This window comes from Caretta caretta, chromosome 13 (assembly GCF_965140235.1).
Source record: "Caretta caretta isolate rCarCar2 chromosome 13, rCarCar1.hap1, whole genome shotgun sequence".
Taxonomy (NCBI): Eukaryota; Metazoa; Chordata; order Testudines; family Cheloniidae; genus Caretta; species Caretta caretta.
The window spans coordinates 11,207,061-11,227,025 of NC_134218.1; the positions used below are offsets into that span (position 1 = coordinate 11,207,061).

The window sequence follows — 19,965 nt, forward strand, 5'->3', positions numbered from 1 at the left end:
TGCTGTGCAAGGAGGCATGCATGTGGAAAGACCATGCAGGTCTGTCTCCATGCTCCCTTTGCACTGCCAAGAGGACTACAGCTCTGGCTCCAAATCAGCAAGTGGGAAAGGAAAGGGAGGAGTCACAGTCTGCCCCCAAAAATGCATAAGAGGATCCATGGAGGGGGCAGTGGCTGCTGTGCGAGCTCACTGGCTGGAACAGTAGCCACGCAGGGGCTGGATCACAGCCTGCCCACTGACTGAAAGCAGATGCCATCCCTCAACCTCCATTCTTCCTGCACAAAGGCTTTGTGTGGGCTTTCTGCAGGCTCTGCACAAGGATGGGTCAAGTTCACCTTTGATAAGCAAACTTTTGGAATGCCAAATAAATACATAAATTCCAAGTTGATTTCTTCACTGTTACTTTATAGAAAGACTAAAAAGCTTGGTTTTAAACAACTTATGAAACCCAAGTGTCCTGTATCTTTCAAACCCTTTTGTACATTAATACACTGCCTGCAAGAGTGCAAACATGCTTATTAGTAATATATATAAACATATATAAATAAAATAATTAGACTGCTCCTGTAAAAAACAACAACTATGTATTACACACTTGGAAGCAGCCCTAGTGAACATGACTATGGTAAAAAGTAATACACATTTACAAAAAAAACCCAATCAGCCTTAGAAGTTGATAACTGTCAATCTCTAACAGCAAAATTGTATAAACTTAGAGTGTGAGTAGCTCAGAGGAGACAGAAGTCACTGAACATTTTTAAAAAGATTAACTTTGAGGAGCAAAAAAACTTCTTGGAAACTACATTTATTTTGAAAACAGAAGATGATTAATAGAATTTTTATTATTTAAATTCAGTAGTGCCCATTTCTTGTTTTACTCTGCAGTTTTAAAAAGCAAAAAGCGTTTAAAAACCTTGGATATTTTCTCTGAACAAACTGTCCACTTAGAAGAGTAATTTTACTGTAGAATAGAAACCTAGCTGCCATTACTATTATTAATGGCGGTCTTCACATTGAAACCAGAATAGTCCTCAGTGATGGAATCTCTGTTTTGTCTTTGCTGAATTTCTTTTATTGGTTTGTTTTAAGTGTGGCCATTGGATAACTTTCAAGATAATCAGTCTGTCATTATAATTTTGCTAAAAGTACTTTTTGATACTTTTCCAGAAGATTCAGTAGCAATGAGGTATGCTGTGATTTCAAAGCAGAGTTAATTTCTGAGCAAGCATTTCTCATTATCAACTTTTTCCCTTTGGTTCTATGATATGAAAATTACTGAATAGTGCAGTATCAAAAAGCACCAAAAGGAACTATGACTAACAAGGACAAAATTCTTTATAAAAAGAACTACTAAAATGTTGCAATAAATTCTAAGTTAAAAAACAATCTGAATTTTGAGATTGTGGAATAAATTAAAAACAAATTGGACAACGAAAAATAATCTAGAAAAAATTCTGCAATTTGTCACCAGTGGTTAGGATTTATTTTTGGTTCAACAACCCATGCTGTAAAAATCAATGTTCCACTAGATGGAGCAGGATGGTAAAACCATCAAAGGCCATTCCTGCCTGCTGACCCAACACAAAATCCATGTCCAGCAATCATGAAATGACTGCAAAAAATATTTTAAGTTTTCTCCTGAGTTTTCATCTTAAGCAAAACATAAAACTGGTATCCCATTCAGGTACAGATCAACGTGACAGAGGGAGCACAAGTTCCTAATATTACCTACTTCTGCTATGCTAGCAGAAACAGCAAGGTAACAAACACTGCCAGAAACATGGTTTTTACTAGTTCCGTTAGTAAGGACAGGGCAACACTTTAGAGCATAGTGTTACACATCAAACTCAAAATCCCAAGCCCTTAAATATTTCTTGTTGTGTAGCAAATAAACTTACAATGAAACCACTTTAAGTGACCACAAAAAGGACTAGAAAAATATCAGTAACCTAGAGGAGGGGGGTCTAAATGCAGGTCAAACAAAATCGTCCTAGAAACATTGTCATAACTTTAAAGTGGTTTCTTAAGACCCAGAACCGTGCAAGAGTCATGGTAAGCAGTCTCTTTATAGCAAAGATAATTTTAGACTTACTTTTGGTCTGAGGTAAACAGAGACATAAAATCATATTCTACTTTATCTAATGTTTTTAAACTTGTGAAAGACCCACTCCTAAACACACAGTCTCAAGCACTACAGACCGCTGATCGTTATATGAAATGAGATGCAACTGTTTCCCCAATCACAAAATCTTGCTTTTGACTTCTACCCTAAGCTAAAAAGAAAGGATAGACTCCAATATTCATAGATGGTACCTTTTAACTATAACTCTTCCAAATAAAAAAAGGTTTCATTATGCACTCGAGAACTAGATGTTCTGGTGGTCCCTTTTGGCCTTCAACTCTAAGACTATGACCAAAGTATAAAGTAATCTTTATAGAAAACATACTAACATAGTAAAACAACCAAACTTCTGAACTATGCTATGAGTAAAGAACTGCAAATCTGCCTCCAATCTCTTAACATCCCTATAATTATTACTACACATAGTAATATTAATATGGGAGTGAAGTGATTCCCATTCTGAAATGTGCATGACCTGTGCATCAAGCCCCTGCTGGTGTTTCCACCACCTTCTTTTTAGCTGCTAAATTGCATTAAAAAGCTACAAATAAAGTAGATGTTCCTCCCGGTATAACTTTTCCACGTAAACAATTGCTGATGCCGCAGGGATTTTATTTGATTGCCAGTGGAAAAGGAGGTGGGGTCCAAGTGATTGTCACTGGAAAGGAAGGGGACTGGCTTTCAGACACACTATTAAGACACAGTTTATCTCAGGAAAAATTGAGTCCCCTGTCAAGACTGCTTAAAGGGATCTCCAATGCTTGCAATACAATTTTTCTTTAACATGTAAAGACTACCATTAGCTGACTATTTTTAGGAGGTCCCACAAGTGGCTGATTAAGATAATGTTTACTATACAGTGAAACCGTATTCTTTTCATGGGACAGAATGTGTGTGTGTCAGGAAACAAAGTGAATTCTATCATTTGCAAATACTAAAATTATAGCTATTGACAATACACATCAGAACAGAAGTACTACTTACTACTGTGCACAGTCAATCAATTGATATTCATTAGACCTCTCGTAGCAGGCTTTCACACCTTCATCTTGCCAAAGTGTTTTTGTGTGTTCATAAAACTCCTGAAAGCAAAACAGAGGGGGAAAAAGTCAGCAGGAAAAGGAGTATGTACATACAAAGAAAAACAATTATAAATGTTTTATGCTTAGTGCTAACTTTAGAGCACAGCTAGATGTCTGCACCATCTTGACTTTATACAAACTGATACACTGTCTCTGAACGGTTTTGTCTGTGGGCACAGATCATGTTCTCATACATGTACAGCTTTGAGCTTTTCAATAAGTACCACTAACTGTTTGGCAAAGCTTGCTCCCTAATTTCTCTCTTCTGCCAACTCTTGGTATTACCTTCCCTATGTTACTTAGTTCACCATTTTCAGGGGCAAGCACGTTTACATTGCCGAGTGCCAAGTCTTTTTTATTTTATTTTTTTTTCACAAGGCATACATACCTGTAATTCTTATGTAAAGGTAGAGACCACATCCCTGATTTTAGACACAAGATGCAGAGGCTCAACAACAAACTAAAATAATTTAGAACTCTTGGGGAATCCACAGGCCATGTGACCAAAGGGCGTACACAGAATATCACCGCCTCTGTCAGCTTCAAACAACAACAAAACTCCAATTCACAGGAGGTGACTGAGTGTGGATCTAGGTAAAATTTTCCAAAAGCACTAAAGTGACCATTTTCAAAAGTGACTTAAGTGCCTAAGTCCCGCTAACTTTCAATGATGTGGGTTCCCAAGTGCCTACTCCACTTCTGAAAATGAGAGCTAGGCTCCTAAGTGATTTAAGTGCATTCAAAAATGTGATTCCGCTAATATAAATCACTACCTGCAGAGAACAGAAACTTTCTTCTCCACCAATAGATCCATGCCTGAAGACTACAAAGCTCAAAGGATGTCTCTTAAAAAGAAGATTTGCTTTTGTAAAAGTAAAATGTCAGGAATAAAACCTCACAGAGATAACTCAACCAAAAGCCTAGATTGCGAGAAGTAAGAGGTAGGAAAAGATGTCGTAAAAAGTAAGGTAACAGAAACACACTTCTGACATCTGTCCCCCAGATCCTCAATATCTACAAGTAACAGTGGTGGGACACTAGCCCTACCTACTACATTCCATAATGTGACAGTCTGAATTCACACACACTGCAGCAGGAACATTTCTCAAATCAAAACAGAGCATGACCAATACATTAGTAAAATGATTCCATGCAGTAAGTCAAAATCCTAATTCAGAAAATATGTATGGTAACAAATAAAACCCTCCCTCTTAATAAATGTACTAAAAATAAAAATACATATCTTCAGTTTACCTGTACACTTAGATTATCTAAGAAATATATATCTACAAATTCCAGTTCCGCACAATATGGGTATAATAAGGAACTAATGGGGAAAAGGAGACAAATAAACAATACATGCTATATTACATTCTAAGTAGATAGTGATGCAGCTACCTGAAAAGTATTTCCACACAGACCTACAAAAGAAACAGTGAAACATCCCATCCCAGAATGCAGACGTAATACAAATTGGAAAGCATGTGCTATGCAAAAACACTGACACTTTTTCAAAAAGACACAGAAATAAAACAGTGCAAAGGGCTCTCTCTTTGTCGTAAATTTTTTTGTTTATTTAGTTTATTTATTTATTTTTGAAGTAAAAGGAGAGTGCAGATCCAAATCGACTTTCTCCAAGAGATGATTCACAACTTGTAGATTATATTGACTGACTCTACATGCTAGTGACAACTGATTTCCCTGCTGCGTAAGTGACCACTTGGAAGGACGGTTTGGACACAGTTCAATACCCAACTTTGAGAGTTTTCTGATATAAGCAGGAAGATCTTGTACTGTCCATATGTGCAGAGAGTAAAAATAAATAAATATTTAATTAAAAAACCAACAACAAATGCCTGAATATCTGGTTTGAACAACATAAATTCCAAGAACACCAGGCCTCCAAAAGTCTAAAATGCATAAGGGGCCACTCTCCATCTCAGTCCATCATTGTGACAACAGGAGGCCTGAAAATTTCAAATTCCTTGAGGGAAGGAATATTTGCTGTGTAACATATTTCAAGAGATGCATCAATGTGATTTACTTGAAGACTGGGTAGAAGTTTTAGGTAGAGCAGAATGCAGACACTTGCTGGGCAGAATAGGGCTAAAGGAAAAGGGAATACCTGTGCTTTGAGCTTTGCACTGGCTTCCTGTTTGCTTCCAAGTGCAACTCAACATATTGATTATCTCCAAAGACCACATCTCTCTATGCTATGCTACTGCTGGCTGGAATACCACTACTAAACCCAGAGATGGGCAACAGTGAGCTCTTGGCTAAGGGTTACCACCTCTGAAGTCTGGCTGGCTGTTCATCTATCAAAATGACAGCCTATCAAACTGCAGTAAACTCTACACTTGATTAACACACATTCAGTTCCTCAATTTGTACATATACTATGCACAGATTAGATACTACAGGGCTACATTCATTCAGTGGAATGATTTATTTATCTAATCAGAATTTTTTTTCCAGTCTTTTCATTTATTAATGACAAATAAGCTAATTTCCACAGAAAGAGGTTCATTATAGGGGCAGCTTGCCATTTACCCGACCTGCTGAAAATAAATAATGTTTAAAAAAATTAAAAGGGAAAAATAAGAATTCTAAACTTAGTTTTGAGGCATTTAAGCTGGGCCATAACAAACATTCTGGCTCCCTTTCAAGTTCCCCAAATCCGCTATGATAAAAATATTTATTTTATTCTTTTCCTCACTTAATGGTGATATATTGCCTGAATTTAAGGTCTGTTTATAGTTTTGGAAGTGTCAGCAATCTACTCAATTAAAAAAAAAATTAAAAAACACAGACTGGTTCATTTGTGTTCAAATCTACACAGAAGTGTAAAGGTATTGCTCTTCTGGGTTCCAAATAAGTGGTGATTGCTGGAAGGTACCTGTATCTCAAGAATAATATAATTGGACAACATCAGACTTCTAACATCTGTATCTTACAAAATAAATTATCAAAGGATTTACAGGATTTAACTTTTTGCAGTGTAACAACAGATGTAAGCACACTGGATTTATGGATTAAAAGCACCATACAAAAGCTAGATATTATTATTATGCCAGAGTTAAATACTACATATGTTCCTAAAATGGATTATAATCAAACACATATCCCAGGAAAGCTCTACACTTCAGTACACCTGCCACAGACATACTAAAAATACTATATGAAAAAAGGCTTTCTGCATGTGAAAAAGTAAGTTTCAGCTCCAGCAACTTTACATGTTTCATATATAATCATATTTCTGGCTTCTAGCCCAAGAAAGTATTTTTGAATAAACTTAAAAGAAACAAGCAACAACTTAGTAATTTAAGTACACAAAACACTGCACACACTACTGTTATAAATAACCATAGACTTTTCTGCCTATCAGAGCTTTTAAGCAGTTTGGATTTAATTCCCTTAGACCGGTTATTCACTGGCTCAAGTACCATATTCCGGTCACCTTTTCTGCGAGCAGAACTGCACATGACCTTTCCAATAATCATTGTACAGTTGTTGGGTTTTTTAAAATTACATTTCCCCTACTTCTTGTTTAAAGGAAAGGAATTTCTCTAAACAACCCTGCAGTTTTAAGACACCATTGCTTGGATATCTCTTCAGGAGCTCGGCTATGGAAATGGCAGTTTACCAATGAGCAGAATATTCCTATTTCATGGGCATACGTGTTTAGGTTACACCCTCCCCAGAAAAATACGTCAGAAGCGCCTCACATTCTTATACTGTCCATGTGATCATAAGACAGCAGCCATATCCAAACCCAATTCCCAAAGTTTTATTTTAGGACCTCTACAAAGAAATTCAGCTTCTTGGTTTTTGCCAGCTGCAATCCCCTTTCAGCCAATGTGTTTAGTTACAGCTCTAACTATTCTAGTATGTTAATGGTGATCACAGAATCATAGGACTGGATGGGACCTCAAGAGGTCATCTACTCCAGTCCCCTGAACTCATGGCACGACTATTGTCAAGACCATCTGCCATTTGTTAACTGGAAGTAGATTTAGCAGTCCAGATGAATTTGCAGGTCTAATCTGCACACATGATCACCCTGAGCGTTTGTGCAATTGTGGCAAGCAAGCATCTAAATGAACGGTCAAGCGCACATTAATCACTATTGGGTGTTCACTCTCAGTAACTGTGCACACAAATTAGCCACATAAATGTGCACTCATTTTTGAATTTCCCCAATGGTGTAATCCTAATCCTCCCCCCACACATGTTTTTTTCTATTGAGGGCATGGAAAAATGTATTTAGAGAATGAGGTTAATTTTTTCAGCCTTTTTTTTTCTTAAGTGTTTATGGAACAAAAAGCTTAATTTGATATCAACTGGTGTTACACCAAAGAAAGACTGTGGGATTCTAAATATTAACAGTATTAAAGTTAAGTCAAATTCAAAACCGCAGCTGTCTCTCTTTAACATCAAAACAACAAGGAGTCTGGTGGCATCTTAGCCTTTAAGGTGCCACCGGACTCCTTGTTTTTGTGGATATAGACTAACACGGCTACCCCCTGTCTCTTTAACATGAATTTTAATAGATATTTGAAGAAAGAGAAACAACAATTTCCTTGCGAAGGAAAATGCCGATGGGATAGGAGAAGCAGGATAAAGTTTCAATCACTATTACTTCAAAAATCTCTCTTGCCACTCGTTAGTTCAGGGTAGTTCTTTTCCTTCCCCCATCCCTTTTTTGTGCTCAGTTAATTTTCTACTTCAGTAAATTCTTAATTCTCAGTCTTGGTTTCATTTCTCCTACCCCATGAGTTGCCCTCTGATTAAAACTTTGTATTTTCTAGGCATTTCTTGTTCTGATTGTTCCTTTCCCCTGGTCCCACAACTTGGAGTTTATTTTTAGTTATAAAGCTATTCACAGTGCAGCGAGGGAAAGGACGTGTTGTCCAAAGTCCCTGCTGCTCTGGTTACCTGAGAAGAAAGGAGGAGAGAGAAAGATCGATTTGCATTTCCGTGGAACTTTCTCATAGCTAAACTCTTATTGCCCTAACAGATTTTGGATAGCTAGCCCAGCAGTTCGGTGTACATTTAGTACGAAAACAGACTTAAACTGAAGACATCATCTGAAAGGTGAATTATCTTCACATACGCCCTAAAATATTAAGTTTCTTTTTTCAGATCAGCAATCAGCATAAAAATGAACTCAAATTTACAAAAACGTCAGCAAACCATATAGCGTCCTCAGGCGCTGCAAATGTATGTTTGTATTAGGAGAAAAGAAACAGCAGCTTAATGAAAAAAAATGCATTAGAACAATGAACCTCTGTTGCATCTATCCAGGACCTTAACTTTATGTTCCAACACACTTTTGATCTTCCTCCCCCACTCTTGCCATCTCACCCATTAACTTCTCTTGTCCCAGAGTTTTGTTACCTTGATGCGTCTCTTCAAAACAAGCAACAGCAAAACAACTGAGGAAATATAAAATTACCACAATTTTACTGTACTTTTTACGTTGTATTAACTACTTAGCTGCTGAATGATTTACCAAGGCTGTTCAGCACGTTCTGTTCCAAGACTGTTCAGTGTTCTGACTTTCTATTTATTTCAAGTCCATGCCTAAGAATGCTCAGTGTAGAACTTTTATTACTGTAATCTTGGACAGAAAAGACCACAAGCTTTTTGAGATTGTGGCATAATTTATACTAATTTAATTCTCACGTATCCAGCTCTCATACCTATGGGCAGGCTGACATTGTAAGTTAACGACAGCCTCTTTTCACCCTAAACTATCATCCAGGGACACCAATGTCTCACTTTGGCTCACCTGAGCAAAACACAACCAAGCAGTCAAAGGGGCAGTGACACACATTAACCTGTAAAATGCCTAAATCTCACACCGCGAGGTTGGAACCTTCCATGGTTGAACCTACTTCAGTCCCCCAATGGCTGGCGTGTTAATCAGTGAGAGAAGGAATCCCCCCACCTCCCAAATGCACCAAGAGTGATAGGTAATAGACTTCCCCTATTAATGATGATTTAAAAGTCAGTCAATTCTAATACATTGCATTTTACCAGACCCTTTTAACCCAGAACCCTAACGTGCTTTGCAAACATTAATAAATTTAGTCTCAACCCCTGTGAGGAAGGAACCAAGGCACAGAGGTTGGATAACTTGCTCAGGACCCTAGAGGAAATCTCTGGCACAGCTAGGAACACAACTCCTGGACTCCCGACTCCCATTCTGATGTCTTACTCACATTTTACAGTAAGGGCTTCTCAGGAGGACTATTCATCACAGCAATTAGGTCTAAGAGCAGCAAGCTTATGTGAACAGAGGAAAGTAAAAATAAACCATGAAAAAACCTCCCTGGAAACTCAACATGGAAGCAATTTTAAAATGGACATTTTCCAGAACAAGCCAATGTAACCACGCTGAAAATATAACCAAAGCATTTCATCCTACAACCAGGATAACCTAGTGCAGGACAGAAACAAGATACAGTAGTTAAGCACATAACTGAATACACTACTCTTACAGGAAGGAGATTAGGAGAAGCTCCTCTTGTCATGATGTTATAGAGGAGAAAAAATAACACCAGATTCTTGCATTACAAGCTTTTAGGGCCATGTGAGCTCTAGGCTAGTCAGCAGAAAGGCTGAGTCTGGACTTGACACCTAATCAGTGACGTGCCCAGAAAGAGTGTCCTCACAGTGATATATCCCATGTCCCCCAAAATAACATTTGGGTCACAGTAGTGGGAGATGGGTAAACGAGAGGCCATCTTCTTTATCCTCCTTCCTGTCATAATAGGCAGGAAGACTGGGCCAAATTAGCAATAAAATATTTTAATACTGCAGATTAGACTTTTCTGGTGTCTGTCCTGCTAATCTGAACTGCACCCACAAATATTTATGCAATCTTTTTAATATGGTTATTAACTGTTCATGTGGGATGGAAAAAGAATTCAAGTCCACATTCCTTGAACTTTATTGGTGTTTCAAAATCAGGAAGTACAATAAACAGTGAGTAAGAGATTAGTGTCTTAGAAAGTAAGAATTGTTTTTTTTGTTTTGTTTTGCCCATGTGGGGCAATCTTTCGTCTTGAGACCATCTCAAAAAATCCTCAAACCCTTTGGCCTCAATTCTGATATCGCTTACACAAGTGCAAATCAGGAGTGTAAAACTGGTGAGAGATGAGAACCAGACACAGGGAGTATAACTATGCTTTACCTTTATTAGAAAACCACTTCCATTTAAAGCAGCTGATCTGAGTAATTTAAAGCATGTTAATTGGTTTTTTAAAACAGATTTCAATCTTTAAAAATTACAACAGCTGCACTCTAAGGATTCTGAAATCTTTAGTATCATTAAATTAGCAAAATGAAGGATGCATGTAGCAATAATGAACGGGTAAGGAAAAAAACTGGAGAAAACCTTAAGGTCACATTTAATTCTCAGATGTTTGCCTGAGGGGCAAGATAAGGTTGGAAGATGTTTGCTTACGGAAAATATAAATTTTTGCTTCATATTTAGGTGAAAAGCAGAAACTAACTGAAGTCAAGCAAGGCCACTGTGGAGAAGCGAAATAAATTCTTTGCATTGGTCATCATGGTTGAAGACGTGAGGGAGATTCCCAAACCTGAACCATTCTTTTTAGGTGAGAAATCTGAGGAATTGTCCCAGACTGAGTTGTCAGTAGAGGAGGTTTTGGAACAAATTGACTGTAATAAGTCACCAGGACCAGATGGTATTCACCCAAGAGTTCTGAAGGAACTCAAATGTGAAATTGCAGAACTACTAACTGTAGTCTGTAACCTATCATTTAAATCAGCGGAGGATAGTTAATGTGACGTCAATTTTTAAAAAGGGCTCCAGAGGTGATCCCAGAAATTACAGGCCAGTAAACTTGACTTTAGTACCGGGCAAACTGGTTGAAACTATAGTAAAAAACACAATTGTTAGACACATAGATGAATATGATTTGTTGGGGAAGAGTCAATGTGGTTTTTGTAAAGGGAAATCATGCCTCACCAATCTACTAGAATTCTTTGAGGGGGTCAACAAGCATGTGGATAAGGGGGATCCAGTGGATATAATGTACTTAGATTTTCAGAAAGCCTTTGACAAGGTCCCTCACAAAAGGCTCTTAAGCAAAGTAAGCGGTCACGGGATAAAAGGGAAGTTTCTCTCATGGACTCATAACTGGTTAAAAGATAGGAAACAAAGGATAGGAATAAATAGTCAGTTTTCAGAATGGAGAGAGGTAAATAGTGGTGTCCTCCAGGGGTCTGTATTGGACCCAGTCCTATTCAACAATTCATAAATGATCTGGAAAAAGGGGTAAATAGTGAGGTGGCAAAATTTGCAGATGACAGAAAACTACTCAAGATAGTTAAGCCGCAGGCGGACTGCGAAAAGCTACAAAAGGAACTCTCAAAACGTAGTGACCAGGCAACAAAATGGCAGATGAAATTCACTGTTGATAAATGCAAAATAATGCACATTGGAAAACATAATCCCAACTATACATCTAAAATGATGGGGTCTAAATTAGCTGTTACCACTCAAGAAAGAGATCTCAGAGTCATTGTGGAAAGTTCTCTGAAAACATCCACTCAATGTGCAGCAGCAGTCAAAAAAGTGAACAGAATGTTGGGAATCATTAAGAAAGGGATTGATAATAAGTCAGAAAATATCATATTGCCTCTGTATAAATCCATGGTACGCCCACATCTTGAATACTGCGTGCAGATTTGGTCGCCCCATCTCAAAAAAGATCTATTGGAATTGGAAAAGATTCAGTGAAGGGCCACAAAATGATTAGGGGGTATGGAACGGCTGCCATATGAGGAGAGATTAACAGGATTGGGATTTTTCAGCTTGGAAAAGAGACGACTAAAGTGGGATATAATAGAGGTCTACAAAATCATGACTGGTGTGGAGACAGTAAATAAGGAAGTGTTATTTACTCCTTCTCAAAACACAAGAACTAGGGGTCACCAAATGAAATTTAATAGGCAGCAGATTTAAAATAAACAAAAAGAAGTATTTTTTCACACAATGCACAGTCAACCTGTGGAACTCCTTGCCAGAGATGTTGTGAAGGTCAAGACTACAACAGGGTTCAAAAAAGAACTAGATAAATTCATGGAGGATAGGTCCATCAATGGCTATTAGCCAGGATGGGCAGGGATGGTGTCCCTAACCTCTGTTTGCCAGAAGCTGGAAATGGCAACAAGGGATGGATCACTTGATGATTACCTTTTCTGTTCATTCCCTCTGGGGCACTTGGCATTGGCCACAGTTGGAAGACAGGATACTGGGCTAGATGCACCTTTGGTCTGACCGAGTATGACCTTTCTTGTGTTATGTTCTTAAGTCACAAGTTTTGAGTTTGAATAATTCTGATTTGTATCTTCTATAAAAACAATTAAATAGGAACCTAAAGTAGCCAAAAATTACCAATCACATTTTGTAGTAGGGAAGTTTCCTGGAAAGAAATAGCCAGGAGACTAGTCCTTGCATATCTATTTCTTGTTTCCTATAACACTAATTCATCTGTTGGTACATTCAAATACAATACACTACATAGCAGTGTCAATGTAGACTTTTTTCTGCACTATATAATGAAACCCTTTAATAGGGCTAAAAACAAACCAGAATGACATTTTAACGAGAGATGAGACCCCATAGTCTTATAAGATCTAAAACCTTAGTCCAAAAGTTATCCATATCATTGGACAACTACAGTAGAGCTACCAGTCTGCGTTAACTGATTAGAATAGTTTTCTTCATCCCAGTAATTTCCCACTAAAATGAATTAACAGTTGCACAACACACATCCAAACTGTTGTTGAACTGGTGTAAGCTACAGCAGAGTTTTAAAACCACTGCTGACAACATGGCACACCTGAGCAGGGTGAAGAGATTCTTCCTGAAAACCATGAGCATAGTTTGGGGGGAGGGAAGGACAGGGGGAACGTTGCCCCCCAAACCGCAAGCCTCAGAAGGTTTGGAATTTGCCTACCCCATGCTTAGCCCCACTGGCCTTACTGGAGCTGTCCCCATTCCCCCCAAATATAGAAGTCAAACTATGCCTATGCTGAAAACCATGTTAACGAGACTGTGCACTTGCCACCTCAGTAGTGTATAATTCAGTTTCATGACACAGTGATAACATAATTTCGAGGAGGGAAGGAAAAAAAAATCCATGCCCAAAGCGGTCAGGAAAACCACGCTAGCATGACACTGACTATAGTGAGGACAGGGCCAGAGTTGAAACTGTGCACGTGGGGTAAGGACACGGGCTATCAAGCTGCAAGTCTGAGCACACTCCTTAAGCAACAGCCCACACTCCCTTGAAACTCCAGATTATAGGTCAGTACACTACCTGGGCATGCCTTCGGAGTGTTTGCTTGTGTGCTAGGAAGGTCAGGGATCGCATCCTACTCCTTACACAGAGGTAATGTGGGTTGTGGAGGAAAAGATGCCCTTTTCATTCCATCTAATGTTCATCATGCACACAATATTCTGATCAGGGCAGGATCTAGACCAATATTTGTAGCAAATGTTAAGAGGCTCACTTTCAAAGTGAGCAATGGGAAAAGATATATTGTTACTAAACAGAAAAGAGCCAAGAATATCGATGAGAGGCTTGAGAAACAAGAAATAAAAGATGAAATCCCCAAACTGCAGGTCAGTAAAACTCAAATGTATTATAGTATGAATATACAACAGACTACTCTATTTGCCTGCTTGAAAGTGGGGATACAAATCTGATAGATTTCTTGAAGCAACAGCCCTGAAAATTCTGAGGCTAGATACGGAAGGTGACACAGTAACATGATAATATTTAAGATTCCTAATTTACATGACAAAGAAACATGCTTAGTGGGGCTTTTTGTTTAATTTACTAGGAGATGCTTTATTCCTCTGTGAATTGTGGAGAATACTCCAATACAGTGAATGAATAAGCAATAGTTTGAGTCTACATATATTTATTTATGGTAGTTTAAGCAGACTTCTGGAAGGGAAAAAACTATTTACAAGTGAGACAAAGAAACAGTGTTCCACCCAGGAAAGAAGTTAGCGAGATAAAACACTGGATGACACCAAGGGTATGCTCTACTCAGTAGTGCAGAATCTAATCAAGTTAAAATGCTCTTTATAATAAAGGGGTCGGCAACCTGTGGCACACAAGCCGATTTTTACTGGCAGACTGCTGCCAGCCAGGGTCCCGGCCGCTGCCCCCGCTCAGCCCCGCTGCTGGCCTGGGTGAACGGAACCTCAGGCTGGCAGCGGGCTTAGCGGGGCTGGTGGCTGGGACCCCGGCTGGCAGGAGCCGGCAGATGGAACCCCAGACCGGCCGCAGGCTGAGCCGCTCAGCCCGTGGCCGGTCTGGGGTTCTGTCCGCTGGTGTAGTGTATTAAATTTCTCCCCATAGGAATGGGCTGCTTGCGGTGCACCAGGACTGGCAGCCATAAGTAAGTAGCACATTCCTACGGGGTGAAATTTTATACACTACACCTGGGTAGGGAAGGCTCTGCCTCCCCAAACAGCCTGCCCCCTATCCGCCCCCTCCCACTTCCCACTCCCTGACTGCCCTCCTCATAACCCCTGACCCATCCAACCCCCCCCACTCCTTGCTCCCTGACCAAACCCCCCCATCCGCCCCCGGGACCCTCCACCCCTATCTGCCCCCTCCCCCGGGACCCCACCTCTCCATCCAACCCCCCTGCTTTCTGTCCCCTGACTGCCCCGACCCCTATCCACACCCCCGACGGACCCCCCCGGGACTCCCACCCCTATCCAACCACTCCTGTTCCCTGTCCCCTTACCATGCCGCTCAGAGCATCAGGACTGGCAGCCATAAGTAGTACACAGTAAGCAGCATATTTCTATGGGGAGAAACTTAATACACTACACCTGGCCCCACTCAGCCCGCTGACGGTCTGGAGTTCTCAAAATATGTTCTCTCACCCCTTATCAAAAATTACACTGCAATTAGCTTAAAAACATTGTTTGTATATTACAGTAATTGTTAAAAAATATATATAATGTTAATAAATACATAGGTTTGATGAAACAAAGTAGTTGTACTTATGTGCCTGTGCTTAATTTGTGTTTTCGATGATTTACCCTCCAAAAAAAATCTCACATCTCGCACCCCCAGAAAGGGGATCTCGCACCCCAGGTTAAGAACCACTGCACTAAACTGATAAGATCTGCATTTTAATTTAATTTTAAATGAAGCTTCTTAAACATTTTAAAAACCTTGTTTACTTTACATACAACAATAGTTTAGTTACATAATATAGACTTGTAGAGAGAGACCCTCTAAAAACGTTAAAATGTATTACTGGCACGCGAAACCTTAAATTAGAGTGAATAAATGAAGACTCGGCACACCACTTCTGAAAGGTTGCCGACCCCTGGCTTAGACAAATGTTTAGTAAATTTAAGTAATGGCATCCAGGTGAGCTAGTGTTCTATAAATGTCAGCTAGAGAAAGTGTTAAAGACTTAAGGACACTTGAGGTTGAATGCTTCTCTCTCTCTCTTTTTTTTTAAAAATATAATCCTCAGGAGAAACTCCAGGCCTGGGAAAAAATAAGAATCCAAGACCAGGCTCTTGAGAGACATTTTAAAGGATAAAGTATTAGTAGAAGAAAGAAAGAAAAAAACTGGACAAACTGTCTGAAAGGCTTTGTTCCCTCCAAATATATAAATACCCAAGAGACTTTTTAAAATGTAGTTTATGAAGCCATGTTTTATAGGCATTATGAAGTTGGCAGGGCAAGTGAAACCATGACACCACATTCACAGGAACATGGATGCATAACCTTACCTTCTCTTTGTAAAATATAACGTAGGGTGGATCTGACATTAGAACTGCTTGTTTACTGATTCCAGCTAAGTCAATGTTACTTGGGGGAAAAAAAAAACTGTTAAAAAGGTGTGTACAGCAGTTACACAATGTTGTGGTTAAAACTGGGATTCAATTTCGTTAGGACAAAGTTCAATGTCCCATGAAACTACACGTTTCATAATAAGAGTTTTAAATAGGTCATCCCCTAGTAAACCTAGTGATTAAAGGTCAAACAAAAATCACGTCCTGAGCTGTAAAACCGTATCTCAGGAGACATTTCTCTTCCAGGTTGTTTAGTCTTTAGACATAAAAATAACCCCAAAACCTTGGTTGCAAATTCCCTTACAACCAAGATCTACAAACTGTGGACCTACAAAGTTTACTTTCATGAGAGTCAAGCAGCATTGTTGCATTCCACTTACACCTCGGTATAAGAACATAGGAGCTCCAGCAGGAACTGCAGAGGTTGATTTTTCTTTCTAGGATAAGCAAATACAAGAGAAACAGATTTATTTTACTCTATTCTGATTTGAAATCAAATGGGGTACTACTGATATTAAGGCTACTCAGACTAGGAACCCAAATGATCCCCACCCTTTGGTAGTACTACTTACATTTATGGGATAACAGAATACAAGGTTTAATTAGCAGCTCATTTGGATAGGAAATCATCCACATTCCTAAATGGTGTGAATAAGTGCTAATTATTGCTTGTTATTTCAGGGGAAATGTGGTACTGATGCTATCGCAAAGGAAACACACACCTACGAATAGTTTAAGATATTCTCAAGTAACTGGCTTGTATCCAAAGCTGAACACAAAGCTCTATGGGAGGGGCCAGGGTACTCAGCACTTTCTGTAACGAACATTTTGAGTGAGGATTCAGTCCCATTATCAAGAGTTTTTCATGCTTAGAAACAAACAAGGAAGATGAAATATTTTGGACTACTGCCTGCAGCACCACTGTCCTCAGATTTCTGGTAGCACAAGTTATACCGGACTTGGCTGGAAGGAGAAGAGTGGATGGTGGGAGGGGAACCCTGTTCCAGAAGCGCCTGTGAAATTTAAACTTTCATTTTCTCCTTTGCTAGCATTTCAGAACCCTACTGTATTCAGCACACAGTTCTGTATCCTTATCTGCACAATGCCTTTGGTTAAAAAGCAATCACTAGCATGGTCATATATTTCCATTTTTTCCCCCTTCCGTCCTCAACAACATACCACACAGGCTGCCTTTGCTGCAACACAAACCCTGAGAGCTTTATTTCTCTTCTGTATGTAACCACCCATTAAAAACACCAACATCATTCTGAAGGGGAGGAAGAATGGACTCGTGGTTAAGGCATTGAGCTAGAAGTCAGGACATTTGGGTTCTATCCTCTGGTCTGCCAGAGGCTCACTGTGTAACCCTGGGTGAGGCACTCAACTTCCCTGTAATTCTTTTCAGTAATTATTAATGCTTAGCAATACAACATCCCTTTGGAAGGGAGCAAACTCATTAACGGGTTAAATTCACACAAGGCTCTCTGTACCACTTTGGCTCTGTGGTGGGGCACAGAACACAGAGGCCAGGGATGCACTGCAAAACCTCTGACAGAGAGAGGATTTGAGAATGCTTTGAGATTTTTATTTATTTGAGTCTTTTAACCTGAGGATTGAGAGACTCCTTTAACATCAAGTCAGTTAGTTGATTTTTGTATTGTGTGCACTTGCAGAGATGTGATAAGTACATGGTAAATTTTAAAATAAATACTCAAATCTAGTGGTTTTATCACCCTATGTAATTGTGGCAAACCATAATTCCAACCCATGCACTGAAGGGAGAGGCCATAAAGGGGCTGTACTGTAGCCCTACTGCCACCTTTCAGGTTGGAGAGAGAAAAATCTATCCCCTCCCACAAATCTCCACATTGTGGCCTGCAAAAAGTGCAAATCTGGTTTTATGCAGGAGAGGTGAATTTCATCTAATGATTCTAAACCACTGAGCACTGTATCATCTACTCAGATTATCCTTTACTAAAATAGATTGTTTTTAAATCAATGGCCAGTGATTGGTTGGCCTAAGTTAGCCAAAGAATTCAAAACCGTAAGTATCTTGTAAATCCAACAGTAGGATCGAAGTCTAAGTCACCTTACACATTCAGTCAAATGTGGCTTTTAGCCACTAATGAACCTGGCTTCTAGATGCAATTACTACTCCATAATGTTTTTTTTCCCCCACTGGACAAAATGAAAAACGCTTTGATTCTTAGAAGATCCTGTACATTGGTTTACCTAAAAGTATAAGGAGGGAGCAAAGGGAGTTACTTTAATAACTGGTCAGCTGAAGCAGCCAGGCAGAGATCATCAACAGAAGAGGGTAAAATGAAATAATGTACTTGATTTTTTTGCAAATTAGAAAACAAGAAAAAAGACTGAGGATCTCTCTCAAACCATCCTACTCACTTTTTTCTGGAAAGAAATTCTAAGTATGTATTACTCAGAGAACGGTTTGTATGACAAAGAAAGTGAACACAGTTTGGAAAGGAGGAGTTAAAAAAAAAAATCAAGCAAGGCAATTGAGGAGGAGCAGGCTGCCTAGTTTTCCTTGCAAGCCAGTGAATGTTTTATTTTCACTTATCCAATGAACACGGAAAAGGTGGGAACAATTTCAACGTTGGCTTCCCATTTCACATCTGTGACTGAAAACAGAGGATGATGATGAATAAAAGTGAGTTTATATGAAGTTATCTACCCACCCCTCATGTAAGCTCATAAGCAAGTGCATGATTCGTAAGTAGAGCCCTGCAAATCCACAGATATCCGTGGATCATTTTTGCGGATAGTGGATCGGATGCAGATACAACCGGGCAGGGCTCTACTCACCAGTGGCACCTGGCCTGCGGGGTCTGGCTCGGGCAGCCTGGGGTACGCAGTGCTCTCAGGGCCAGCAGCCAATGGCTTGGGCTAAGCGGCAAGTTGGAGCTAGGGCTGTCCAGCACCCTCTTGCCGCGCCACTTCCTGTCCAGCAGCTCAGGCCCCTGAGGCAGCGCCAGTGTCCCCACCACAGCCCAGCCCAGCCCAGCCGCACTGGCTGTTCTTCCAGTCCCGGGCCTGGCCCTGGCTCGCCACCGCCTGGGTAGCAGGGTCCAGGCCCTGCCCTAGGGATTGGAGTGGGCAGGGCCCCGGCTCCCCACCCCTCTGCCCCACTGTGATGCAATGCCCTCCTGCTGCCATGTGCCATTGCTTGCAAACACCCAGGAGCAGCACGCTATGTGCTGCCCCTTCCTCTCAGTCTCCCCCCTGGGCGGCCCCTTCCCCTCTGGGCGCCCCTTGTCCCCACGCTGCTCCTTACCCCCAGTCCTCACCTTCGCGCTGCCTCTTCCCTGCAAGACCCTGCCGCCCTCCTCGCACCCTCCCCCTACCCCCCCAAGTCGCTAGCCCTTGTGAGACGGCTTGCTGTTGGGGTGTGGATGCAAGTAAAAGACAGCTAGTGGACTGCAGGTGGATACTGGCGGTTGCAGATCCACATTTTTGAATACACGCAGGGCTCTATTCATAAGAATACACAGATCTGATTTTTAGAGAGAGGCTCAAGACCATGCAACACTCTCTGTGCCTTCATCTGCATCCATGAGATGTGTGCCCAGAAGACGCCAGACAGGTAGGTATCTAGGCATTAGCAGGTGCAAATAGAAGTACAAACATGCACATGAAGCTCATGTTTCTAATTTTTAAAAATATCTTGCTCTGAATGTACAATTTATTACCCCCGTATGTAGTTATAGCTATCAAACGGTTTACACTCTACCCTGACTTTAGTATAAGCTGTTCAAGCTATGTGCTTTCAGGAGAGCTATAGAGGTGATATTAGCATCTGAAAATATTACTATCATGTGGGATAACTCAGAAATTTACTATAGAGGGATTTAAATCAGAATGCCCCC

The 19,965-nt window shown here is 40.1% G+C and overlaps 1 protein-coding gene across 4 annotated transcripts in view; it reads right to left on the reverse strand.

Moving 5' to 3' along the window:
• The window catches only part of GNAS (GNAS complex locus), a 256,365-nt gene that overhangs the window by 58,229 nt on the left and 178,171 nt on the right, over positions 1 to 19,965 (reverse strand). For 2 of the 4 annotated variants that reach the window (XM_048819684.2, XM_048819686.2), the window contains exons 5-6: positions 16,462 to 16,518; positions 3,107 to 3,204 (exon numbers count right to left, since the gene is read on the reverse strand). In XM_048819684.2, the coding sequence (XP_048675641.1) occupies positions 3,107 to 3,204; positions 16,462 to 16,518 (155 nt within the window). The remainder of the gene's footprint in view (positions 1 to 3,106; positions 3,205 to 16,461; positions 16,519 to 19,965) is intronic. The other 2 variants (XM_048819685.2, XM_048819687.2) reach the window with 1 other exon arrangement.